This window comes from Thermobia domestica, chromosome 13 (assembly GCF_964235325.1).
Source record: "Thermobia domestica chromosome 13, izTheDome1.hap1.1, whole genome shotgun sequence".
NCBI lineage: Eukaryota > Metazoa > Arthropoda > Insecta > Zygentoma > Lepismatidae > Thermobia > Thermobia domestica.
Window position 1 is genome coordinate 849421 of NC_137466.1, and position 23667 is coordinate 873087.

At 36.1% G+C, this 23667-nt stretch overlaps 1 protein-coding gene across 2 annotated transcripts in view; it reads left to right on the plus strand.

The window, feature by feature from the left end:
• Nucleotides 1–23667, plus strand: part of LOC145667987 (uncharacterized) — a 216756-nt gene that overhangs the window by 170042 nt on the left and 23047 nt on the right. Inside the window, exons 3-4 of one of the 2 annotated variants that reach the window (XM_081735428.1) lie at nt 8823–8913; nt 11195–11301. In XM_081735428.1, coding sequence (XP_081591554.1) covers nt 8823–8913; nt 11195–11301 — 198 coding nt within the window. Of the gene's footprint in view, nt 1–8822; nt 8914–11194; nt 11302–23667 lie in introns of those variants that run through there. The other variant, XM_081735425.1, reaches the window with a different exon arrangement.

Here is a 23667-nt window from a genome sequence, read left to right on the forward strand (position 1 = left end):
AAAATTTGTGCTGTAAAATGTCGTGGTATCAATACCACAACACATAAACGAAATGGTTCAAATTTTAAAATAATTTTGTGGCCAGGGTCGTGCACGTTCACTAGCGGGTCAGGACCCATGCGATCATCATCCCTATGACCCCTTTATTTACTATACAAAAATTTGTGCTGTAAAATGTCGTGGTATCAATACCACAACACATAAACGAAATGGTTGAAATTTACAAAAACTTTTGTGGCCAGGGTCGTGCACGTTCACTAGCGGGTCAGGACCCATGCGATCATCATCCCTATGACCCCTTTATTTACTATACAAAAATTTGTGCTGTAAAATGTCGTGGTATCAATACCACAACACATAAACGAAATGGTTGAAATTTACAAAAACTTTTGTGGCCAGGGTCGGGCACGTTCACTAGCGGTTGAGGACCCATGCGATCATCATCCCTATCATCCCTTTACTTACTATACAAAAATTTGTGCTGTAAAATGTCGTGGTATCAATACCACAACACATAAACGAAATGGTTCAAATTTACAAAAACTTTTGTGGCCAGGGTCGTGCACGTTCACTAGTGGGTCAGGACCCATGCGATCATCATCCCTATCATCCCTTTACTTACTATACAAAAATTTGTGCTGTAAAATGTCGTGGAATCAATACCACAAGACATAAACGAAATGGTTCAAATTTACAAAAACTTTTGTGGCCAGGGTCGTGCACGTTCATTAGCAGGTCAGGGAACATGCGATAATCATCCCTATCATCCCTTTACTTACTATACAAAAATTTGTGCTGTAAAATGTTGTGGTATCAATACCACAACACATAAACGAAATGGTTCAAATTTACAAAAACTTTTCTGGCCAGGGTCGTGCACTTCACAAGCGAGTCAGGACCCATGCGATCATCATCCCTATCATCCCTTTACTTACTATACAAAAATTTGTGCTGTAAAATGTCGTGGCATCAATACCACAAGATAAAAACGAAATGGTTCAAATTTTAAAATAATTTTGTGGCCAGGGTCTTACACGTTCACTAGCGGGTCCGGACCCATGCGGTCATCATCCCTATCATCCCTTTACTTACTATACAAAAATTTGTGCTGTAAAATGTCGTGGTATCAATACCACAACACATAAACGAAATGGTTCAAATTTACAAAAACTTTTGTGGCCAGGGTCGTGCACGTTCACTAGCGGGTCAGGACCACTGCGATCATCATCTCTATAATCACTTTACTTACTATACAAAAATTTGTGCTGTAAAATGTCGTGGTATCAATACCAAAAGACAAAAAAGAAATGGTTCAAGTTTACAAAAACTTTTGTTGCCAGGGTCGTGCACGTTCACTAGCGAGTCAGGACTCATGCGATCATCATCCCTATCATCCCTTTACGCACTATACAAAAATTTGTGCTGTAAAATGTCGTGGTATCAATACCACAACACATAAACGAAATGGTTCAAATTTACAAAAACTTTTGTGGCCAGGGTCGTGCACGTTCACTAGCGGGTCAGGACCCATGCGATCATCATCCCTATCATCCCTTTACTTACTATACAAAAATTTGTGCTGTAAAATGTCGTGGTATCAATACCAGAACACATAATCGAAATGGTCCAAATTTTAAAATAATTTTGTGGCCAGGGTCGTGTACGTTCACTAGCGGGTCAGAACCCATGCGATAATCATCCCTATCATCCCTTTACTTACTATACAAAAATTTGTGCTGTAAAATGTCGTGGTATCAATACCACAACACAAACGAAATGGTTCAAATTTTAAAATAATTTTGTGGCCATGGTCGTGCACGTTCACTAGCGGGTCAGGACCCATGCTATCATCATCCCTATCATCCCTTTACTTACTATACAAAAATTTGTGCTGTAAAATGTCGTGGTATCAATACCACAACACATAAACGAAATGGTTCAAATTTAAAAAAAACTTTTGTGGCCAGGGTCGTGCACGTTCACTAGCGGGTCAGGACCCATGCGATCATCATCCCTATCATCCCTTTACTTACTATACAAAAATTTGTGCTGTAAAATGTCGTGGTATCAACACCACAAGGCATAAACGAAATGGTTCAAATTTACAAAAACTTTTGTGGCCAGGGTCGTGCACGTTCACTAGCGGGTCAGGACCCATGCGATCATCATCAATATCATCCCTTTACTTACTATACAAAAATTTGTGCTGTAAAATGTCGTGGTATTAATACCACAACTCATAAACGAAATGGTTCAAATTTACAAAATCTTTTGTGGCCAGGGTCGTGCACGTTCACTAGCGGGTCAGGACCCATGCGATCATCATCTCTATTATCCCTTTACTTACTATACAAAAATTTGTGCAGTAAAATGTCGTGGTATCAATACCACAACACATAAACGAAATGGTTCAAATTTTAAAATAATTTTGTGGCCAGGGTCGTGCACGTTCACTAGCGGGTCAGGGCCCATGCGATCATCATCCCTATCATCCCTTTACTTACTATACAAAAATTTGTGCTGTAAAATGTCGTGGTATCAATACCACAAGACAAAAACGAAATGGAACAAATTTAAAAAAAACTTTTGTGGCCAGGGTCTTACACGTTCACTAGCGGGTCAGGACCCATGCGATCATCATCCCTATCATCCCTTTACTTACTATACAAAAATTTGTGCTGTAAAATGTCGTGGTATCAATACCACAACACATAAACGAAATGGTTCAAATTTACAAAAACTTTTGTGGCCAGGGTCTTGCACGTTCACTAGCGGGTCAGGACCCATGCGATCATCATCGCTATCATCCCTTTACTTACTATACAAAAATTTGTGCTGTAAAATGTCGTGGTATCAATACCACAAGACAAAAACGAAATGGTTCAAATTTACAAAAACTTTTGTGGCCAGGGTCGTGCACGTTCACTAGCGGGTCAGGACCCATGCGATCATCATCAATATCATCCCTTTACTTACTATACAAATATTTGTGCTGTAAAATGTCGTGGTATCAATACCACAAGACAAAAACGAAATGGTTCAAATTTAAAAAAACTTTTGTGGCCAGGGTCTTACACGTTCACTAGCGGGTCAGGACCCATGCGATCATCATCCCTATCATCCCTTTACTTACTATACAAAAATTTGTGCTGTAAAATGTCGTGGTGTCAATACCAGAACACATAAACGAAATGGTCCAAATTTTAAAATAATTTTGTGGCCAGGGTCGTGTACGTTCACTAGCGGGTCAGGGCCCATGCGATAATCATCGCTATCATCCCTTTACTTACTATACAAAAATTTGTGCTGTAAAATGTCGTGGTATCAATACCACAAGACAAAAACGAAATGGTTCAAATTTACAAAAACTTTTGTTGGCAGGGTCGTGCACGTTCACTAGCGAGTCAGGACTCATGCGATCATCATCCCTATCATCCCTTTACGCACTATACAAAAATTTGTGCTGTAAAATGTCGTGGTATCAATACCACAAGACAAAAACGAAATGGTTCAAATTTAAAAATACTTTTGTGGCCAGGGTCTTACACGTTCACTAGCGGGTCAGGACCCATGCGATCATCATCCCTATCATCCCTTTACTTACTATACAAAAATTTGTGCTGTAAAATGTCGTGGTATCAATACCACAACACATAAACGAAATGGTTCAAATTTACAAAAACTTTTGTGGCCAGGGTCCTGCACGTTCACTAGCGGGTCAGGACCCATGCGATCATCATCGCTATCATCCCTTTACTTACTATACAAAAATTTGTGCTGTAAAATGTCGTGGTATCAATACCACAAGACAAAAACGAAATGGTTCAAATTTACAAAAACTTTTGTTGCCAGGGTCGTGCACGTTCACTAGCGGGTCAGGACCCATGCGATCATCATCCCTATCATCCCTTTACTTACTATACAAAAATTTGTGCTGTAAAATGTCGTGGTATCAATACCACAAGGCATAAACGAAATGGTTCAAATTTACAAAAACCTTTGTGGCCAGGGTCGTTCACGTTCACTAGCGGGTCAGGACCCATGCGATCATCATCAATATCATCCCTTTACTTACTATACAAAAATTTGTGCAGTAAAATGTCGTGGTATTAATACCACAACACATAAAAGAAATGGTTCAAATTTACAAAATCTTTTGTGGCCAGGGTCGTGCACGTTCACTAGCGGGTCAGGGCCCATGCGATCATCATCTCTATCATCCCTTTACTTACTATACAAAAATTTGTGCAGTAAAATGTCGTGGTATCAATACCACAACACATAAACGAAATGGTTCAAATTTTAAAATAATTTTGTGGCCAGGGTCGTGCACGTTCACTAGCGGGTCAGGACCCATGCGATCATCATCCCTATCACCCCTTTACTTACTATACAAAAATTTGTGCTGTAAAATGTCGTGGTATCAATACCACAACACATAAACGAAATGGTTCAAATTTACAAAAACTTTTGTGGCCAGGGTCGTGCACGTTCACTAGCGGGTCTGGACCCATGCGATCATCATCTCTATCATCCCTTTACTTACTATACAAAAATTTGTGCTGTAAAATGTCGTGGTATCAATACCACAACACATAAACGAAATGGTTCAAATTTACAAAAACTTTTGTGGCCAGGGTCGTGCACTTCACTAGTGGGTCAGGACCCATGCGATCATCATCCCTATCATCCCTTTACTTACTATACAAAAATTTGTGCTGTAAAATGTCGTGGTATCAATACCACAACACATAAACGAAATGGTTCAAATTTACAAAAACTTTTGTTGCCAGGGTCGTGCATGTTCACTAGCGGGTCAGGACCCATGCGATCATCATCTGTATCATCTTTTTACTTACTATACAAAAATTTGTGCTGTAAAATGTCGTGGTATCAATACCACAACACATAAACGAAATGGTTCAAATTTACAAAAACTTTTGTGGCCAGGGTCGTGCACGTTCACTAGTGGGTCAGGACCCATGCGATCATCATCCCTATCATCCCTTTACTTACTATACAAAAATTTGTGCTGTAAAATGTCGTGGTATCAATACCACAACACATAAACGAAATGGTTCAAATTTACAAAAACTTTTGTGGCCAGGGTCGTGCACGTTCACTAGCGGGTCAGGACCCATGCGATCATCATCAATATCATCCCTTTACATACTATACAAAAATTTGTGCTGTAAAATGTCGTGGTATCAATACCAGAACACATAAACGAAATGGTCCAAATTTTAAAATAATTTTGTGGCCAGGGTCGTGTACGTTCACTAGCGGGTCAGGACCCATGCGATCATCACCCTTATCATCCCTTTACTTACTATACAAAAATTTGTGCTGTAAAATGTCGTGGTATCAATACCACAAGGCATAAACGAAATGGTTCAAATTTACAAAAACTTTTGTGGCCAGGGTCGTGCACGTTCACTAGCGGGTCAGGACCCATGCAATCATCATCAACATCATCCCTTTACTTACTATACAAAAATTTGTGCTGTAAAATGTCGTGGTATTAATACCACAACACATAAACGAATTGGTTCAAATTTACAAAAACTTTTGTGGCCAGGGTCGTGCACGTTCACTAGTGGGTCAGGACCCATGCGATCATCATCCCTATCATCCCTTTACTTACTATACAAAAATTTGTGCTGTAAAATGTCGTGCTATCAATACCACAACACATAAACGAAATGGTTCAAATTTACAAAAACTTTTGTGGCCAGGGTCGTGCACGTTCACTAGCGGGTCAGGACCCATGCGATCATCATCAATATCATCCCTTTACATACTATACAAAAATTTGTGCTGTAAAATGTCGTGGTATCAATACCAGAACACATAAACGAAATGGTCCAAATTTTAAAATAATTTTGTGGCCAGGGTCGTGTACGTTCACTAGCGGGTCAGGACCCATGCGATCATCACCCTTATCATCCCTTTACTTACTATACAAAAATTTGTGCTGTTTAATGTCGTGGTATCAATACCACAACACATAAACGAAATGGTTCAAATTTACAAAAACTTTTGTGGCCAGGGTCGTGCACGTTCACTAGCGGGTCAGCACCCATGCGATCATCATCTCTATCATCCCTTTACTTACTATACAAAAATTTGTGTTGTAAAATGTCGTGGTATCAATACCACAACACATAAACGAAATGGTTCAAATTTACAAAAACTTTTGTTGCCAGGGTCGTGCACGTTCACTAGTGGGTCAGGACCCATGCGATCATCATCCCTATCATCCCTTTACTTACTATACAAAAATTTGTTCTGTAAAATGTCGTGGTATCAATACCACAACACATAAACGAAATGGTTCAAATTTACAAAAACTTTTGTGGCCAGGGTCGTGCACGTTCACTAGCGGGTCAGGACCCATGCAATCATCATCAACATCATCCCTTTACTTACTATACAAAAATTTGTGCAGTAAAATGTCGTGGTATTAATACCACAACACATAAACGAATTGGTTCAAATTTACAAAAACTTTTGTGGCCAGGGTCGTGCACGTTCACTAGTGGGTCAGGACCCATGCGATCATCAAACGCTCAATTTTTAGGTAGTTGGTCCTCTGATAGGAGGTAATTGGTTAGTATATTAACCACATTTTAAAAAAATGGCAATATGAATTATTATTATTTATCACTAAATATGCAAATTATAGCATATAGTTTGGTGTTGCCCCTTTGCCTCGCAATTCAGCTTGTATAGGAGGGGGAAAAGAACTGAGCATGAGACAAATTCATTTAAAAAATAATAGGCTGTGCGAAGAGAGAAGTGGGCAAGCAGCCACACACAGACATAGAAAGACTTATGAGCAAGAAACTTCGCTGCTTTTGATTTCCAAGAATTTTGTCTTTGCTGCGTGCTAATTCTAAGAAATTCTCCTCCAAATACGAGGGTTGTTTAAAATATGTATAACGATTACGTTATAACCATAGCAATTGCCATGAGCCGAATCATAAAATTTTAGAAAACGTAACTGCTCTGTTACAAGCAAGACTGTGAAATTGTTACATGTATCAAATTCCTTGTGGGTGATCCGTCTCCTTTGCCCTGACAGGCATAATTGTGGGACGTTAAACTGAAAGAGTTCATTTTCCTTATGGGTGACACTGTAAATATGTCAACAAGAACTTTGCGTACAGCGTTAGGCTTACCAGATAGGCCTAACTACATATAAACATTCTCATATATAAAGAAGTTACTCTTCTAAAAGTCATTTAAACGAAGATAATAATGTACAGTGAATACGATTCGCTCTTCCTTTAATCTGTTTTCATATTGCGATTACTAACGCACTCAATATATCTTCCTAATTTCCCACCAATTGGCGACATATTTCTTTAGATTATTTTCTTTACATTTTCGTTGCTGTATTGTTCATATGTCTCAGAAGACGAATCATATTTAAATACAGTGTGTCCCGGGTTGAATCGCAATAGTTTGAAAAATGTTACTATGCGTTATTCAATGCTAAACGTTAAAATGGCCATGCGGACTGTTGTCAACGGTCTAAAAATATATATTATGAATCATTTTAAACCTTAAGTTGCACATTTGTTACTTACCTTGATTTTTTTCTCGGAAGTGGAACATATATGGAACATATATGACTCAAATATATGGAAGTAGCTCAAATGGTGGAGCGTTGGCTTCGGGAGGTTGTAGGTTCGATTCCCGCTGCGACCATTCTGACTGAGGTTTTCCAGGGTTTTCCTCAGTCCTACCAGGCAAATGCGGGATGGCACCTACTAAACAAGCACTTGTCGATACCTTTCCAAACCCTTTCAATTATTGTTATTGTTAGATATCCAATATAAAATAGGGTCTGAGCTCTATCTGGTGATTGTTATATAGATATATATTTATATACATACATAGATATATATATAGATAAATAAATAGATATAGATATAGATATATAAGTTATACTGAAAAAGGCTAGCTTACACCGACGTAAGCATCATAATACGGAGTGAAAAAGCAATAATGTTTATAGCACATGTTACGTTTAAGTTTAAAGTTACTTCTTTTAATTGCATGACCGTTGCTTAGTTTGTGTGGATTGTTAGATTTCTCGTTCCCAGTGTGACCCCAAATATGTCAAGTATATCTCGCTATAGAATAGCAACTGAACTTTTTCAGTAGATTACCTTGTGTGTAGCTCTCTTCATAATAAATATAATTTAGTTTCCACAGCTAATTGTTTAAAGGTCATATTTATTTACCCCTTCAAAATTATCGTAAACAAGTTCGTGGTAATATATTTTTATAATAAACTATCTCTAAGCCCAAAGGTCGAGACAAATCACCATATTAAGTTTTTTTTTTATTCTAATTATGACTGCAAAAAAGAATCCATTACAATCCAACTACAATAAAATTCTTATCACTCAACCGTACAGAGACTTCGGTTTCAACCACTAAATAGTTATCTCCCATTTGTTATAACACGAATACAACATCCAAATATTGATCATATGCAAAGTCAATAAATTATCCGTAAAAGTATGCGATCTAAATATCGTGTTTTAAGTTTATATTTCAAATTATAGTATATCATATTACATTATATCACGGTTAATGATTAAGAACTTGTAATGATTGTAATGATTGTAAGAGTAAATATAAGTGGTGGCTATTGCTTATTTGACTTCAGTGGGGTTTCGTATAAAACTTGATTTCATATACATTATATATAGTTCAGTGCGTTCCAGTGCTTCAAATATTTGAACAAAATGCGAGCTTACCTCTACTGGCCAGTTACTATTTACCATTACACTTTCTACATTTTCTAGGCAAAATTTATTCATCAGAAGTAGTGGAGAAATGCAACTGCTTGCCGACCTGTTTGAGAATTTGGTACATTATAAAAAGACAGTCTCTTAGGTAAGTCATCTTTGTTAAAATTATGAGCTGATGGACGATTTTTATTTGAGGAAGGGAACAAGTGTGGGGGGTAAGCAAAGTATGGTTACTTACAAACACTCTTCTGGCCAAAAGTCAGAACTACCTCTACATCATGGGCTGGGATTGGCCTAAACTTTCGTCTATTTAAATAATCCATTTTCATTTATCACACAGTTCCACCACGGTATCTACTATTACTCTTAGACTTGCTTTTGAATCATTCAAGTAGATACCCTGTAGTTTCACATTTCGTGTTTTAATTGTTTGAAAGAATACAAGTGCATTTCCCTTCTAGTGGGCGACCTAGACATTATATTAATGGATGTGTTACACTTTTAACTCACAATTAACTAGTTAACAGAGTAGATGCAAGTCTGATTCGCTAGTGACCATTGTAACTCTCCCTGTTATTGTCACTGTAGGCTCTCTTGTATTGAACATTACTATTATCAGACCAACATAATTTGTTTGATCAATGTCCGCAGTATTGAGCTTCCTGACAGGCCAACAAAGGCCAACTTCGGGAAAACTGTCAACCGCATTATCGTCCAGTGATACCTCAAACAATATCGATCTGATCCCCACCTCCTCCCGGTTATATTGATACGCCTTACATCGCTATTTGGGTCTAAGATCGCATCATTTTACCTGTGCGAGATTTTTGCCATCACTGGAATCAAACTTTTACCGAGATGAGTGAGATCTGTTTAGCGCTCTCCGATATCAAAATACCTTTTCCTTTCGGTAGGATTGTCCAAATAATAACAGTATGTGATGTTGCTCTGTCCTGCTGAAACCACATGTTCTCGATGTTAACATTAAGATCTTGGCTTCTCAGTGTAAAGAATGTTTCAAGTATATCAAAATACTGAGTGGACGATTCTGTAGTTTGGGTAATGTCATTCTATACCATACTGTAAACTTGGCGCTATTTATTGGAGCTCGGAAGGATTTTCCTGTATCCAGCAACGGAAATTATGTTTGTTCAGTATAGTGTATGTTAAGGTAGTAGGAGTTTCGTCTGACACTTGCATAGTGGTAAGAAAATTCGAATTGTCGTGGATTTTAGCAAGAACTCATTCAGTAAACTACCTACGCCACACAGTGTCTCATGGATGTAATTTCTACATAATCTGTAACTTAAAGGGGTGAAACTTTAATTTTCCAGTATTCTTTGCACAATTTATAACCGAATATCTAGCGCAGATGCATGTTGTCGAACGGAGCGGCGAGAGCCGGAAACACAAAAAGCTGCAGTGTTCTCCTGGGTACGTACTGTTCGAATAGCACCTTTCGGATTATTTCCCAAAGCTGAACCAGCTTATTGAAAATTACGCACTCAAGTTGTAATCTCGTGAGCAGATGAGACTAATCCATGACGTCTTAACTGCAGATGCTGTCGAAATACTCTTTTCGGAGTAATCATATCATCATCCTACTTGTAAAACACTCTCACGACGATAGCATTTTCTAATGCTGCTCTGCTCTAATGCTGTATGATTACTAAATGCCAACGCGTTCACAACAACTACGCGAAGTTCCGAACTGCCTGCAATGCAGTGTTCCCAACTCTAACATTCCAAATTTCCTGTTTCCTTGAGCCACCCTGTACATGTTGAACAACACTTTCGAACATATTTCAACCATACTGTCACTTAATATTGGATCTGAAAATATATGATGGGACAAAAAAAAAAACAAAAAAAACACGGAGATAATGATGAAATTATACTTTCAATTACGTTTCAAAATTACGATGTGCGATGGAGCTTCCACATAGGGGCATCCTAAAGCTGTTAAAACTTCAAGTAAAATATATTGGTCCATCTATCAAAATTTAGAAAACAAAACTGTTCATACTGCACTTCACAAAAAAATAAGGAAAGAATTATCTTATTTCCCAAGAATTTCAGCTCTATGCGTTACCAGAAAAGGATTCCCTTGCTTTGATTTTCTGGAACGCAATTGAAACAGATAATAGACTATATATACTGCCAAATGTTTCAGACAATGGAGGGAATTATCAAGATGCATACTTGTTGAAATAAAATTAACAGAAATTTTTGTAATCTTCTCTTGGTAGTAATCAGTTTATTCATAGAGACAATCAAATAAGCAGCATGATCCAAAACAAGTCTTCAATAATCATATCATGAAGGTTGAAATATAAATGTTATACAAATTACGTTACTTTTAGATAATATGAAAAACTTTTCTTACCAGTGTAAACCTTACATTTATATGATATTTTCTTGTTTAGATATGGATGGGAAAAGTACCAACATGCATCGGGATTTCTGTTTACTTTCGAAGCAGCTAAATTTAGAAGAACATTGACTGTAAGCAAAGATAATTTGGATATATTTGGTATGTACTCTAATCATGCAGCATGTTATAATAATTTTACGAATACGTATAATAGATGGAAATTATGGCTGGATATAATTGGTTTGTTGACATACTCCAATTAAATGTGAAATAGCACACAAAATACTAGACCATGTGATTCCCATGGTTAAGTTTGTCAATGACGTCAACTAGTCAATGACGTAAAAATAATTATTCTGGAAGTACAGCGTAGAGCAACAGATTGTTTGATCTGGTTTTGGGATTATTTAGAAATATTTGTGATTCCCTTAATTCTTGGGGTTGGGGAAAATTAATTCGAAGATTTTTTAAATGAGTTTATTTGTTCGCACTAATGCATTTCTTCGCCACATTCCTTAAACACAATTCATCAGTAACATAGAATAAACCTATAAATTTTAGCGATCTGTAAACATCAGATATATGTATAATAAGTCACTTTTGGCATAAGAAGAATACAGTTACTGATGTTTGGAAATGATCTTAATAAACCACAGAACAGCCATTTAGGTTAAAAGGAAGGTACCACCTCTTTTATCCAAGCTCTTCCACGACGAGCATTTACAGTAGAGAATGGTCTCCCGGGATCATATAAAAGCTGTAGAATATAAATTCTAAATATTACTCTTATGCAAACAAAATTACTGAGATATGAACATACTTTCCTTTCTTTGTCCTTCTTACAATGTACAAAATGATTATGTTTTTATATAATGTAACTCGTTGTTCATTATGTTAAAATCTTTTAATTTTCTGTTATATTAATTTTTCTAAGGTTAGGTTAGCTTCGTCTGCATTCCTCCTTTTTATATATTTCTTCAAATATGTTGCTTGACGTTTAATGTTAATATTAGGATTATCAATTCATTTCACCCAAACAAGCCAAAAAGTTTTACATGTAATTTAGATTGTATTTCTTATACAAAGAACCTTTCTTCATATTCCTCGTCTACTATTTGGAAAATTAATAGAATTCTCTTACTTTTATATACCTGCTACTTTTTTTACATGATTATTATAGAAATAATATCTGCTATCTGTCCTTTATTCTGTTAATTTCTAAAAAAAACTTAACTCAAAAGTCTTACTATCAAGTAACATAAATCATTTTCCATCTAAGTATATTTCACTAATATTCCTACTATTGAGAGTAAATTGAACTTTATTTAGAATGTTAGACGACTGAGACTGATTTTCATTAATATATCATCTCAAAAACCTGTTTCCCTAATACATTCATTTCCTCTACTGGATTTAGACTAGAATTATAAACACTGGTAGTTATATTTTTTTTAATATTTTGGCTATAAAGATAACTTTCAGAGTTATTATCAACAAATATAAAGTACATTCTGAAACTAGATTATTTATCCAACCATAGTGTTATCATAATTTTTTAATGTTATTAATGATAACTCTAAAATTAGGCTGCCTCACTGGTTCAAGAAACGAACATCTACTAGCGCCATCTCTTACAATCAGAACATCTTTAAAGGATCAATTAGTTAGCAATGGGCTCTGAACATCAATACAATATCTACGATTTGGTGCCATGCTGTTTTTCAATAAATATTCAGAGACGTTTCTCTTTAAAGGTTTACTATGTATATTAACCAATTCAATATATATTTCCTAAAATCCTTACACATGCCTGATCAGTGACCATACATAAATTTGTGATATTTTACCTATTGTCCACTCCACCCTCTGGAGACATTTCTTTAATGTCATAGAGATACTAAATTGCAGTGTTTTTAGAACTACAGCTCTCACAAGGAGACTTGCGTAAGTGTCACTCACCGAGTTAAATCAAATTTGCATACTTGTAGAACATCGAAAAATAATCGACACTTATTTTTTTATTTCGACAATGGCGCGGGTTTAAGGGTAGAAATCATCCTTTGAACGTTAGGGGTGATCTCCAAATATAGACAGAAAGCAATCATTTAATGTAGAAGAAAACATACGGTCAAAAGGGGTTCTTAGTAGAGCTAATTCAGAATGTGATGTCAAAGTTACAAAGTTCAAAATGTCGGATCCAATATGAAGATTACAATTACTAAAAGTCTTCTGGTTTGAAATGCTTTGCAGCTAACCATGAACATGTTGGCAGAGGTTACTGAGAGAAGGTTGCAGACCGATCTGGAATCCCTTTCTGCAATTATTTTTACGAGTTGGTTGATTAAAGTGAGTATCTGTATCTCACACTACCCAGGGTGCTTATTTAAAATGTGCTCCCTCGCCTCTCACTATTCAGGGTGCTTATTTATAGTGATTTATAATATATTTGGATCCCATGTTAAACCTTGAAGAACGGAATAGGCGCTAAATTTGGACAGTAGGTTTGGTATTTAATTTTGATAATACAATACTTTAATTCTGATCCCCGAAATTTTCTTCTTCACTTTCTTTACCGTTAAAATGGATTGTTGAATATAATAGTGAGGCTGAAAGTAGGCTGAGTTGATTTTGAGTTTAAGATCCCTTTGAGCAGCGAGGCTATATGAGACGGGATCTACTAAGTAACGTGAAGTCCGATTAAAAGCGCTCCCGCCAGGAAGGGCTGAAAAATAGATAACAAGTTCGACTCGATTATATAAGGACCGATTAAGTCTTATCATCGATTGGTTGAGTATTGTAATCAAAGACAATTTTCGTTGCTTCATGGCCAATGCTAGTTCGTCCAGTGAATGAGAGTTTTGAGACGGACAGTATTAAAATTTAAGGAAACGCCTTGTTGCAAAATGTCGCGGCCTGAAAACGAAAGACATATATCCCAATGCCGACTGGAGTAAACGGCGTTGTATATCTCTAACTAGTTGGCGTTGTACAACCTGACGTGGTGCACGCGAGGGGACTCGCTATAAATAAACTCCCCGAATAGTTAGACATGCAGAAACTCACTTTGATCAAGTATCCAGTTAAAATAAATGCAGAAAGGGATTTCAAATCGATCTGCAACCTTGTCGCAGTAACCCCTGCCAACTACAATTGATCTTGGCTAACTGCAGAGGTTTTCAAACCAGAAGACTTTTAGTAATGGACATTTCAACTGATTTTTTGTTGCTTTATATAAAACTTCAGAGCTAGCTGATTACGGAGAACGATTCTAACTAGTCGAAATTTGCGATTGAATTCCGGTCTGCTACTTGTGCGCCTTAAACAACCACCACCATGTTTGTACCTCACAGGTCGGCACAGGGGAAAAAGTCTGCGCTACTCACTAGTGAAACGGCTTAGCAAAATATACGATGCATGTTTTTCAAATGTGTACGAAGTTGCTAATAAGACAAAGAATAACAAAAGTGACAGAATTTAAGGTTTAATATAAAACGCAAGCTATTTATTTATTGCCAATTATTTGAATATACTTGAGTAGCTTAGAACAAAGTTGAAGTGTACTAATTTGCTAAATTATTGACATTGTTTGCAGCGTGAGGTAAGAAACTAATTAATATTCTCATGTTTCGGTCACCCACCGACCTTTCGAAACGAATTTTATTCATTCTTAAGAAAGTAATCAACAATATAAAATCATAGTTATTTGATAGTAGAGTGCTAATTTCTTATATGCAAATTTATAATGGATTCGATAGTTATGCGCTCAGGAGGAATATCAAAGAAATTTATACATGAAGGTACATTGCTCCAAGTAAAATTAATCTAAATTCTTTCGAGTTCAACACAAGGACTCACAAACTTACGATGATAATTATGTTCATGAGCATAATGATAATTTGCTAGTGCTACTATCGAACTACTTTACACATCAGCAATATTATTTCATGATTTCGTGCTTACTGTCGTGTTCTTTACTCCATGGAACATACTCCTAAATGGTTTATATTACTCCATGTGAACATTTACAAGTGTTTTTTGTGCATGAGTTAACATTTAAATCGACAAACAAACAGATGTGCTCTCACAGTAATAATAACAAACAAATTGCAGTGGTTTATTACTGAATAAAATAAAATGAAGTTGCTACTTTTATGTTCCACGAATATGTAATGTAGGCAAAGGGAGACAGATGGTTAATGAGAGTGAATGATTATAAAAGAATCGGTGGAATGGTCATGTGGGAGGAAACGTCTGAATCGCAAGAAAACCCACGGACACGATGTTGTACACCACAAATTCATATGGCTTGAATTCGAACCAGGTATCCTTCACACTAGAGGTGAGCGCTCCACTATTGATCCACTGGTCTTTGATAAAAAATGTTCGCGATATGTCAGGGCGAGTAATGAATACAATATTCTGTTCCAGTGAGTGAAACAATATAAGAGAAATTAATCTACTGAACGAAACTTATCAAAGGCTGAGTTCTTCAAATGTTTGCTTTCATGGCTTTTGTTAACTTGTGAACCTCAGAACTTAAAACACAATACTTTCACGATATGATCTTTTGCAAATGTACTACCATATACCAAACTTTTATCATCTCAGAGCTGAGGGCAGGCTTGTAAACACACCAAAAATGTAGGGGGACCCGGTACAAGTTAGGGTGGTAATCCAACCATATTATAGTTCATCAACATATTATAGTTTATTTGCAAGCCTCTTTGAAAATTTTAGGGGGGCTGCCTCCCGTGGATACGGGCCTATCTGAAGGGGAGAAAGAATATAAATAAACTTTTGTTTGTATACTTAGAACACTGTTTCGTGTATGGTTATTGAAAAGAAAAGGCTGAAGTTTCAAAGTAACAACATAAGCAACACATAATGAATATTCCTCTTTTTCAGGTTTGAAAAATCCTGGACGTCAGCTAGTCAAGCCGATTGGAAATAGGAGTCTCGCTCCTAAATAAGTTAAATCAAATCTATAATTATGAAGACTCATGCATGAAATTGTATTAATTATGGTGCCTAGGTTTGAGAACGGGCGCTTAGGTCACAAGAAAAATTATCTTGTTTATGATGGTCTTTCGGCAGCCTAACCATCTGTCTGCCTTTATTCGCTACAGCATTCTTCAGCTTCAAACCACCGCATCAGTATTTCCTCTGTAGAAATATAGTAAGAAAGTAAAGCGCTATATAATACTATTCTTGTAGCATTAAGATAAGAATAGTTGTAGCAATGGGATGGGTTGAACCTAATATGCAGAGTAAATAGTAGAAAAAATGGAACGATGTAATAGGAAATGAACACCTTTAAAGGGATTAAGAACTTTTTGGTGCATAAAGTGCTTATTTGTAGCCGTAGTATAATAGCATGGAGATTCACGACAAATCTTCAAAATAAAGAAAAACTATAATATGTGGCCTAGATATTCTCAATCTGCGTGTGATTTAATTTAAACTGATATAGTGCTTAGACTCTAAAGTTTTTGAGGTAATACATCAGTAAAGTAACCCTGCGTAAGTGTATAGGGGAAGGGGTTGTACCTGTGAAAAATTTTAGAGTCTTCGAAATTTTTCGTGCTAATATTCAGCACGTTTTCCCCAATTTTTGTCGTATATTTGAAGTGCGATCTCTTTGCTATCAGATAGGATGATTTTTAAACGTGTTACATAATTACGGTAGCTTTTATAGGATATAATAAGGAAACATCCATCCAAAAAACATGTACCATTGAACAGACCATCTTGTACCTTTGAACAAATCGATAATTACAATGTTTCTGAGGCAATAATATAAAAAGAAGCCACAAATATTAATACTTATAAATTGTAGTAAAAGGTTTAGCTATAAACAGTTCCCCAGAATTGAAATATTATTAACTAAATTAAAAATTGAAGAGAAGTTCTAACAAAAACTTGTGAACAATAAAGTTGAGCATATACAGCTCTTTTAACAACCTTGTATGCTGTACAATAAGCGAATATTTAGAAACTACTTAAAATTATAATTAATAACTTTATATCCTAACCTAACCTATATAAAGTATATCAATTGTTTTAACTACTTACATTGTGTAGCTTTAAACGGTATTATTTGTCGTTCAAAGGTACACTATGCATTAATGTTCATAGGTACAAGAGGGCCACCATTACGAAGAAAAGTTCCTCACTAGCTTAAATATCGAACAGATGCTAAAACTAAAAATATTAATGTATTCACCAATGATTCTACCCCAAGTTTGGACAAATAAATATCACAAGTTGCGAAAACCGAAGAGCACAAATCTCAAAAGGTAACTACAAAAAATGTATTTGTTTCGGGGGTGAAAAAAATAAAAGAAACATTACTCGGCACAACACTCGGTAAACAACAGCCAAACGCATTTGTAGTGCTTTTTTCATTTACTCTTTCAAACGAATTTTAATCAGTGCACCTAGATAGTTCTGAATTCGAGAAAAGCACAAGTGTTCAAAGGTACAACACTTTCCCCTAAGTATCTAAAATATTTGTAATGGTAGAACATTACAAATGCCCATTAATGTACTTCAAACTAGGAAAATAGGTCTTATTAACACTTTACATTTATATACAGTAAGTGTACTACTTATTTTGCCATTTTTCCTTTCACTATTCTATTAAATTTATTTGTAGTTTGCAGTAAGAAACTGAAAACTGAAAAGATTCCCTGAAGCTGCCAATGCGACTCACAGAGCGATACGGACCTGTGACGTCACGCCCTTGTCTGTGTTGCCGTCACGTAAGCAGCTCATTTTTCATTGTTTGAAGCGTTGTATCTCCGTAACGAAGAAATATTTTTTCTGAAATTTTTGGTATGTGGTATATTGAAGACTAGTTCCACACTATGGTGTCTTTAAATTACAACCTTTAGTCAAAAATGAAATGTCCATTGTAATCTCCATATTGGATCCGCCACTTTGAATTTTGTAATTTTGACATCAAATTCTGAATTAGCTCTACTAATCCCCACCTCCTTAGCAGTATGTTTTCTTCTACATTAAATGATTGCTTTCTGTCTATGCTTGGAGATCATCCCTAACGTTCAAAGGGTGATTTCTATCCTTAAACCCAGCGCCATTGCCGAAATAAAAAAATGCATGTCCACTATTTTTCGATGTTTTACAAGTATGCAAAGTTTGATTCAAATCGGTGAGTGACACTTCCGTAAGTCTCCTTGTCAGACCTCGATTTATTTTACCTCTAGTTTCGATAAGTAATTGTTTATGTTTTATGATATATCCTTGTGCTCTGTTAGTTTGTTTTAAGTATTAATATTGCTTAATTATTATCACGTCGTTGGTCATCCTGTACAGATATATTCAAACCAGTAAGTTTGCAAGCAATAATAAAATATATACACATTTTCCCCCCCAACAACATCACATATGTATTCTATTTCTGCTGCAGATGAGTTACGGTAAAAAGTGTAATATAATCCAGTTATATGTTCAACAAGATAATTTAAGTCAGTACGACTTCGAACTGTACCGAACTAAAACTTATTTATTTTGTCTATAAGAGTTCCGCACTTCCTTTGTCTTTTATGCTTTTGAAGATTTAGTTTAAACTTCTTCACTCAGCATAAACTGTACCTTTTTGGAGAAAAGATTCAAATGTTGATAATGCCAAACGATTTCAATTCAAGTCCAAACACATTCTTACTCAAGTCTGATTCTGGAACAAGCTTAGAATAGAAAAGTATGTATAACTATTTGTACCTTTGCTTGTGCACTGAAGTGCAGGTGGTGACACACCTTTGTAGAAATTCCTAGAGGGCAGCACCTACCTGCTTTATCAATGAGACGACAAGGATAGTATGGAACTTATACGCAAAAACGAATATCTGTTGCAAATAGAAGCTTGCAAGACGACTGACTTACGTAGTTCCAACAAATAAATGAATGAAACAACATAATTGATGTAACCGTCACAATAAACCAATTTCCCAATGCCAGCGGACCGTTTTCAGTTTTTCTCTTCAGTCACAGTGAACCATCTATCAAGTCAATATCCGTATAGTAATAGGCACACAGACTGTGTACGCCAGCTGGAAACAGCTGAAAATATGTTGAACATATTTTCAAAAGCAGTAACTATATCAAGTGATGAAGAATAATACCTAAGCACAGAATCTAATAAATTTTTAAGAATTAACTAAAATTCATAGAATTATATCCATATTACCTTCACATAGCAATATTGGCTAACCTTCATCGTCCTCAACCACTGTGAATTAATTAAAATGTGATATACCGATAATGTATATATTAGTGCTGAGAGACAAAGTGTACGTGTTATGTGAAATATGTCATTTATGGAGACTATCATACCAGTACATCTGCAGTGAAATATAGATCGAATGTATTTAACCTTATAACTCTAACTAACTAACTGTATGTCCTATATAACTCGGAGATTCAATGCCGCATTCACAAAAGCTCTCCACTGACTTCTGTCCTTAGCTAACTGCATCCAGTTTCTACTTTGTATTCCAATCTCTGCGAGATCCATCTTAATATTGTCCTCCCATCTGCGCCTAGGAGTTCCCAATGGTCGTTTTCCTATGGGTCTACCAGTCAAGACTTTGAAAGCGTTTCTACTTTCTTCCATTCTAGCTACATGACCTGCCCACCTAAGCCTCCTAGACTTGACGACCCTAACAATGTTGGGTAAACCGCATAAACTATGTAGTTCCTCGTTATGAAGTTTCCGCCATTTCCCATTCTCGTTCCTCTTGGGTCCGAATATTCTTCTCAGGATCTTGTTCTCAAATACTTTCAGTCTATGTTCTTCCCTCAGAGTAAGCGACCATGTTTTGCAACCATACAGAACAACAGGCATGATTATCGTTTTATATATTTTAAGCTTCAAATTCCTCGACAGAATTCGCGACGACAAGAGATTTTGAACCGAATAGTAACACGAAATCCCTGCTTTTTGTCGACATTTAATTTCTTCGTGAATATGATTTTCCAGTGTTAATATTCATCCTAGATATTAGAAACTATCCACTTTATCAAAAGTATTATTTAATATTTTAACGCATCCATAATTTGCTGTATTACGGTCGCGACGCACTTTCATGTATTTAGTTTTCTCTGCATTTACTTCTAAACTCATGTCCCAGCAAGCGTTTAACAAGATCTCTGTATGTCTTTCTATCATTCTCCTATCATCGCCTATTAAATTTACATCATCAGCATATTCCATAACCTGGTGAATTCCGTTCAACTCTAGGCCCTGGTTGCGATCTTTGATTTTCCTTATGACTTATTCCAGCACAAAGTTAAATAATAATGGCGACAACGCATCTCCTTGTTTGAGGTCATTTTCGACGTGAAAGCTCGTGAACAAATATTTTCCTACCCGGAATATACTTTGGGATCCATTTACACATATCTTAATTAATCTAATTAGCTTTCTCGGTATTCCAAGTTCTGTAAGATCGTTGTATTATGTTTCTCTCCTAACCGAGTCGTACGCCTTTCTAAAATCAATAAATAATTGATTTACCGCGGTATTGTATTCCCACTTTTTTTCGAGTATGTGGCGAATGGTAAAAATATGGTCGTTAGTTGATCGATTTCGTCTAAATCCGCATTGATAATCTCCAATAATTTCATCTGCGTTTGGGCAATATCTTGCTAATAGAATATTTGAAATGATTTTATAAGATGTTGACAGAAGAAAAATGCCTCGATAATTATTAGTCAGTTTTGTCGCCTTTCTTGTGAATTGGAACAATGATTGATTCTTTCCACTCTTGTGGCAATTCTTCCTTGTTCCAGATAAGGAGAATGAGCTTGTGCATCTTGTTCCACAAGTTTTCGCCTCCAGATAAAATTAACTCAGCCGGAATTTCATCTACACCCGGAGATTTGTGTTCCTTTAATTTCTTTATAGCGGTTTCCATTTCTATTCTGTTGGGTTCTGCAATATACGGTTCTGCGGTGTGTATCTCCTGTTATTCACGCACACTAGTTTTTGGTTGCGTGTTAAACAAATCGTCAAAGAAATCTTTCCATCTATTTAAGATGCTATCCGTATCAGTGAGAACTGTACCGTCATATTTTTTAATACATAAGCACGAGGTTATATCCTTTCTTATATTCGCTGATCCCCTTATACATGTCCCGACTATTTTTCTTTTAACTATTATCTTCGAGTTCCTTAATTTTAGCTTTCAAAAAATCACGTTTCTTTGTTCAAAACCTTTGGAAGTTTCCCTCCTGATATCTGCGAAATTTTGTGTTGTTATTTCATTCGAATTTTGTAGCCAGCGTAATTTTGCCTGTTTTCTCTTCTCTGCTAGTTTTATGCATTCCTGGTCGAACCATGGTTTGTTCCTACGTATTTCCGCGTGTCCCAATTTTTCTTTTGCTGAAATTTTAATACTATCTATATTTCAATCCAGGTATCCTCAACACTAGTGCACTCCGATTCTTCTAAAACCGAGAATCTATTCGAAACTTCAAACCGGTATTCTTCTCTTGCCTGGCTCTCTTCTAATTCCTTCTAATTGTATCTCTCCGTTTTCGGACAATGTATATTACCTTTATTCAACGATAATCTCTCTCCTATTATCGCTATTACCAGGTCACAATCAGCCTCTCTAAACGACCTAGATCAACTACTAGATTGCCATCTTCTGTCTACTAAAATGTGATCAATTTGATTATGTGTTTTTCCGTCTGGTGATGTCCAAGTGTATTTATGAACGTATGTGGGAATTTTGTATTCGTCACGATTAGGTTTTTGGACGTTGCAAAGTTCACGAGTCTAACACTGTTGTCATTACTTTCCTTATGCAGACTTTCGTTCCCTAGAATCGGTTTGAAAATATTCTGTCGTCCTACCTTCGCATTGAAATCCCCTAACAGAATTTTCATATGGTATCGCGGGAGTTGGTCAAATATCCGTTCCACTTCTTCGTAAAAACTGCGTTTTGTATGATCATACTTATCTTCAGTTGGGGCATGTACATTTGAAACAAAAACACACCACCATCCCTTAAGAATAATAAAAGAAAGTCTGTCAGTAAGAAATTCAACCTGTTTAATTGCTGGGAATATTCGTTTGTGAACCGAAAACCGTGTTCCTAATTGGTGATTTTTATTTCCTTCCCCGTAAAAGAACGTAAAATTTCCGGAATTCAAAATTCCATTTCCTTCCAGTCTACTTTCCTGAATTTCTACTAGGTCCATCCTGTAATTCTCTAACTCACTCGTTACGGATTTTAACTCGCCTGCCCTATAAAGACTTCTAATATTCCATGTCCAAATCTCATGTCGATTTTCTTTTGCAGAAGTGGTGCCAAGTTATTAGTTCTTGTCCGAGTCTTTTGTGAATATTTATGAACAAGTGCTTCTTTACAGGATGAGGTTCTTAGCCTTACCCAAACCTCCAAGCTGGAGGACCACTCCTAGACGGCTGTCCACGACTGCTTATTCTATATATTCGCAGCTAACCTCTATATGTAGAGGCCTTCTCCTCGAACCGCAATCTGAGGACACGCCATGCCGTATTAACAGGAACCCACGTTACACGGATTTAACCCTATAATAAAAAATATGTAATATTAATTTTTTTGTTCATTTTGGTCGCAATGTTCTAGTAATGCTTTCGTTATGTTCATTGTGGTAGAGGCAAGCGTTTATCACCAATATGAATGCGCTTTATTGTCGAGATCGATCCAATGTATTTAAGAATTTGGGATCATATAAATTGTCAAAGGAAGAATGAATAAGACAGAGAAGATATCTGGAAAAAGCATTCCGCGGACGAAAATTGAATTTCTCTATTGTAACTTTCAATATTTGTATTTATTCCAGTTTCTCTAAGTTCGTAGATTTATGCCTCTGTTGTTTATATATATTTGGAAGTTTCTATGTTTGTTTAATAATTTGGTTAAATTGTTATCAATTAATTAATTATTAACTAAATCAACTCATCGAATCAGATTTTAAGAACTATCTTATTTGGTTTCTGGTTAGGACCTAAGACTTCTAGTTAACTATTAGACTAACCAAAATGTGATTGTTGGAGTGTATGTGGGGGAATTTCACTCTTTTTAGTTCATTTACTTTAAATATCGAATGAGTGATTTGAGTGAATGCTAATAGGTAAGTAGAAGGTGGAGGTCGTAGTTAAAAACTGATTTAGACGACAAGACCAACGGCAACCAGACTTCATTAAGAGTCATTAAGAAATCATAGATTTTTTTTTATTTGGAGCGCTGCGATGTTGTTACGTGTCGTAAATTCATTTAGATAAGATAAATGTAATGATAAATAGTATCAAAGTTGCGCTTTTAATATTCTTCTGTTAATAGTTATTTAGCGCCGCCAAGAGTTTGGTTGTCGAACTAAACCAACAGGTATGTGAAAAACGTAAGACACCAATTCATACTGAAGTTTGTGATATCAAGGGTAAAAGATGATATCAAGTGTAGAATTGGATATTAAAGTAAAACCAAACTGTTACGACGATTAGAGCAGATTTTG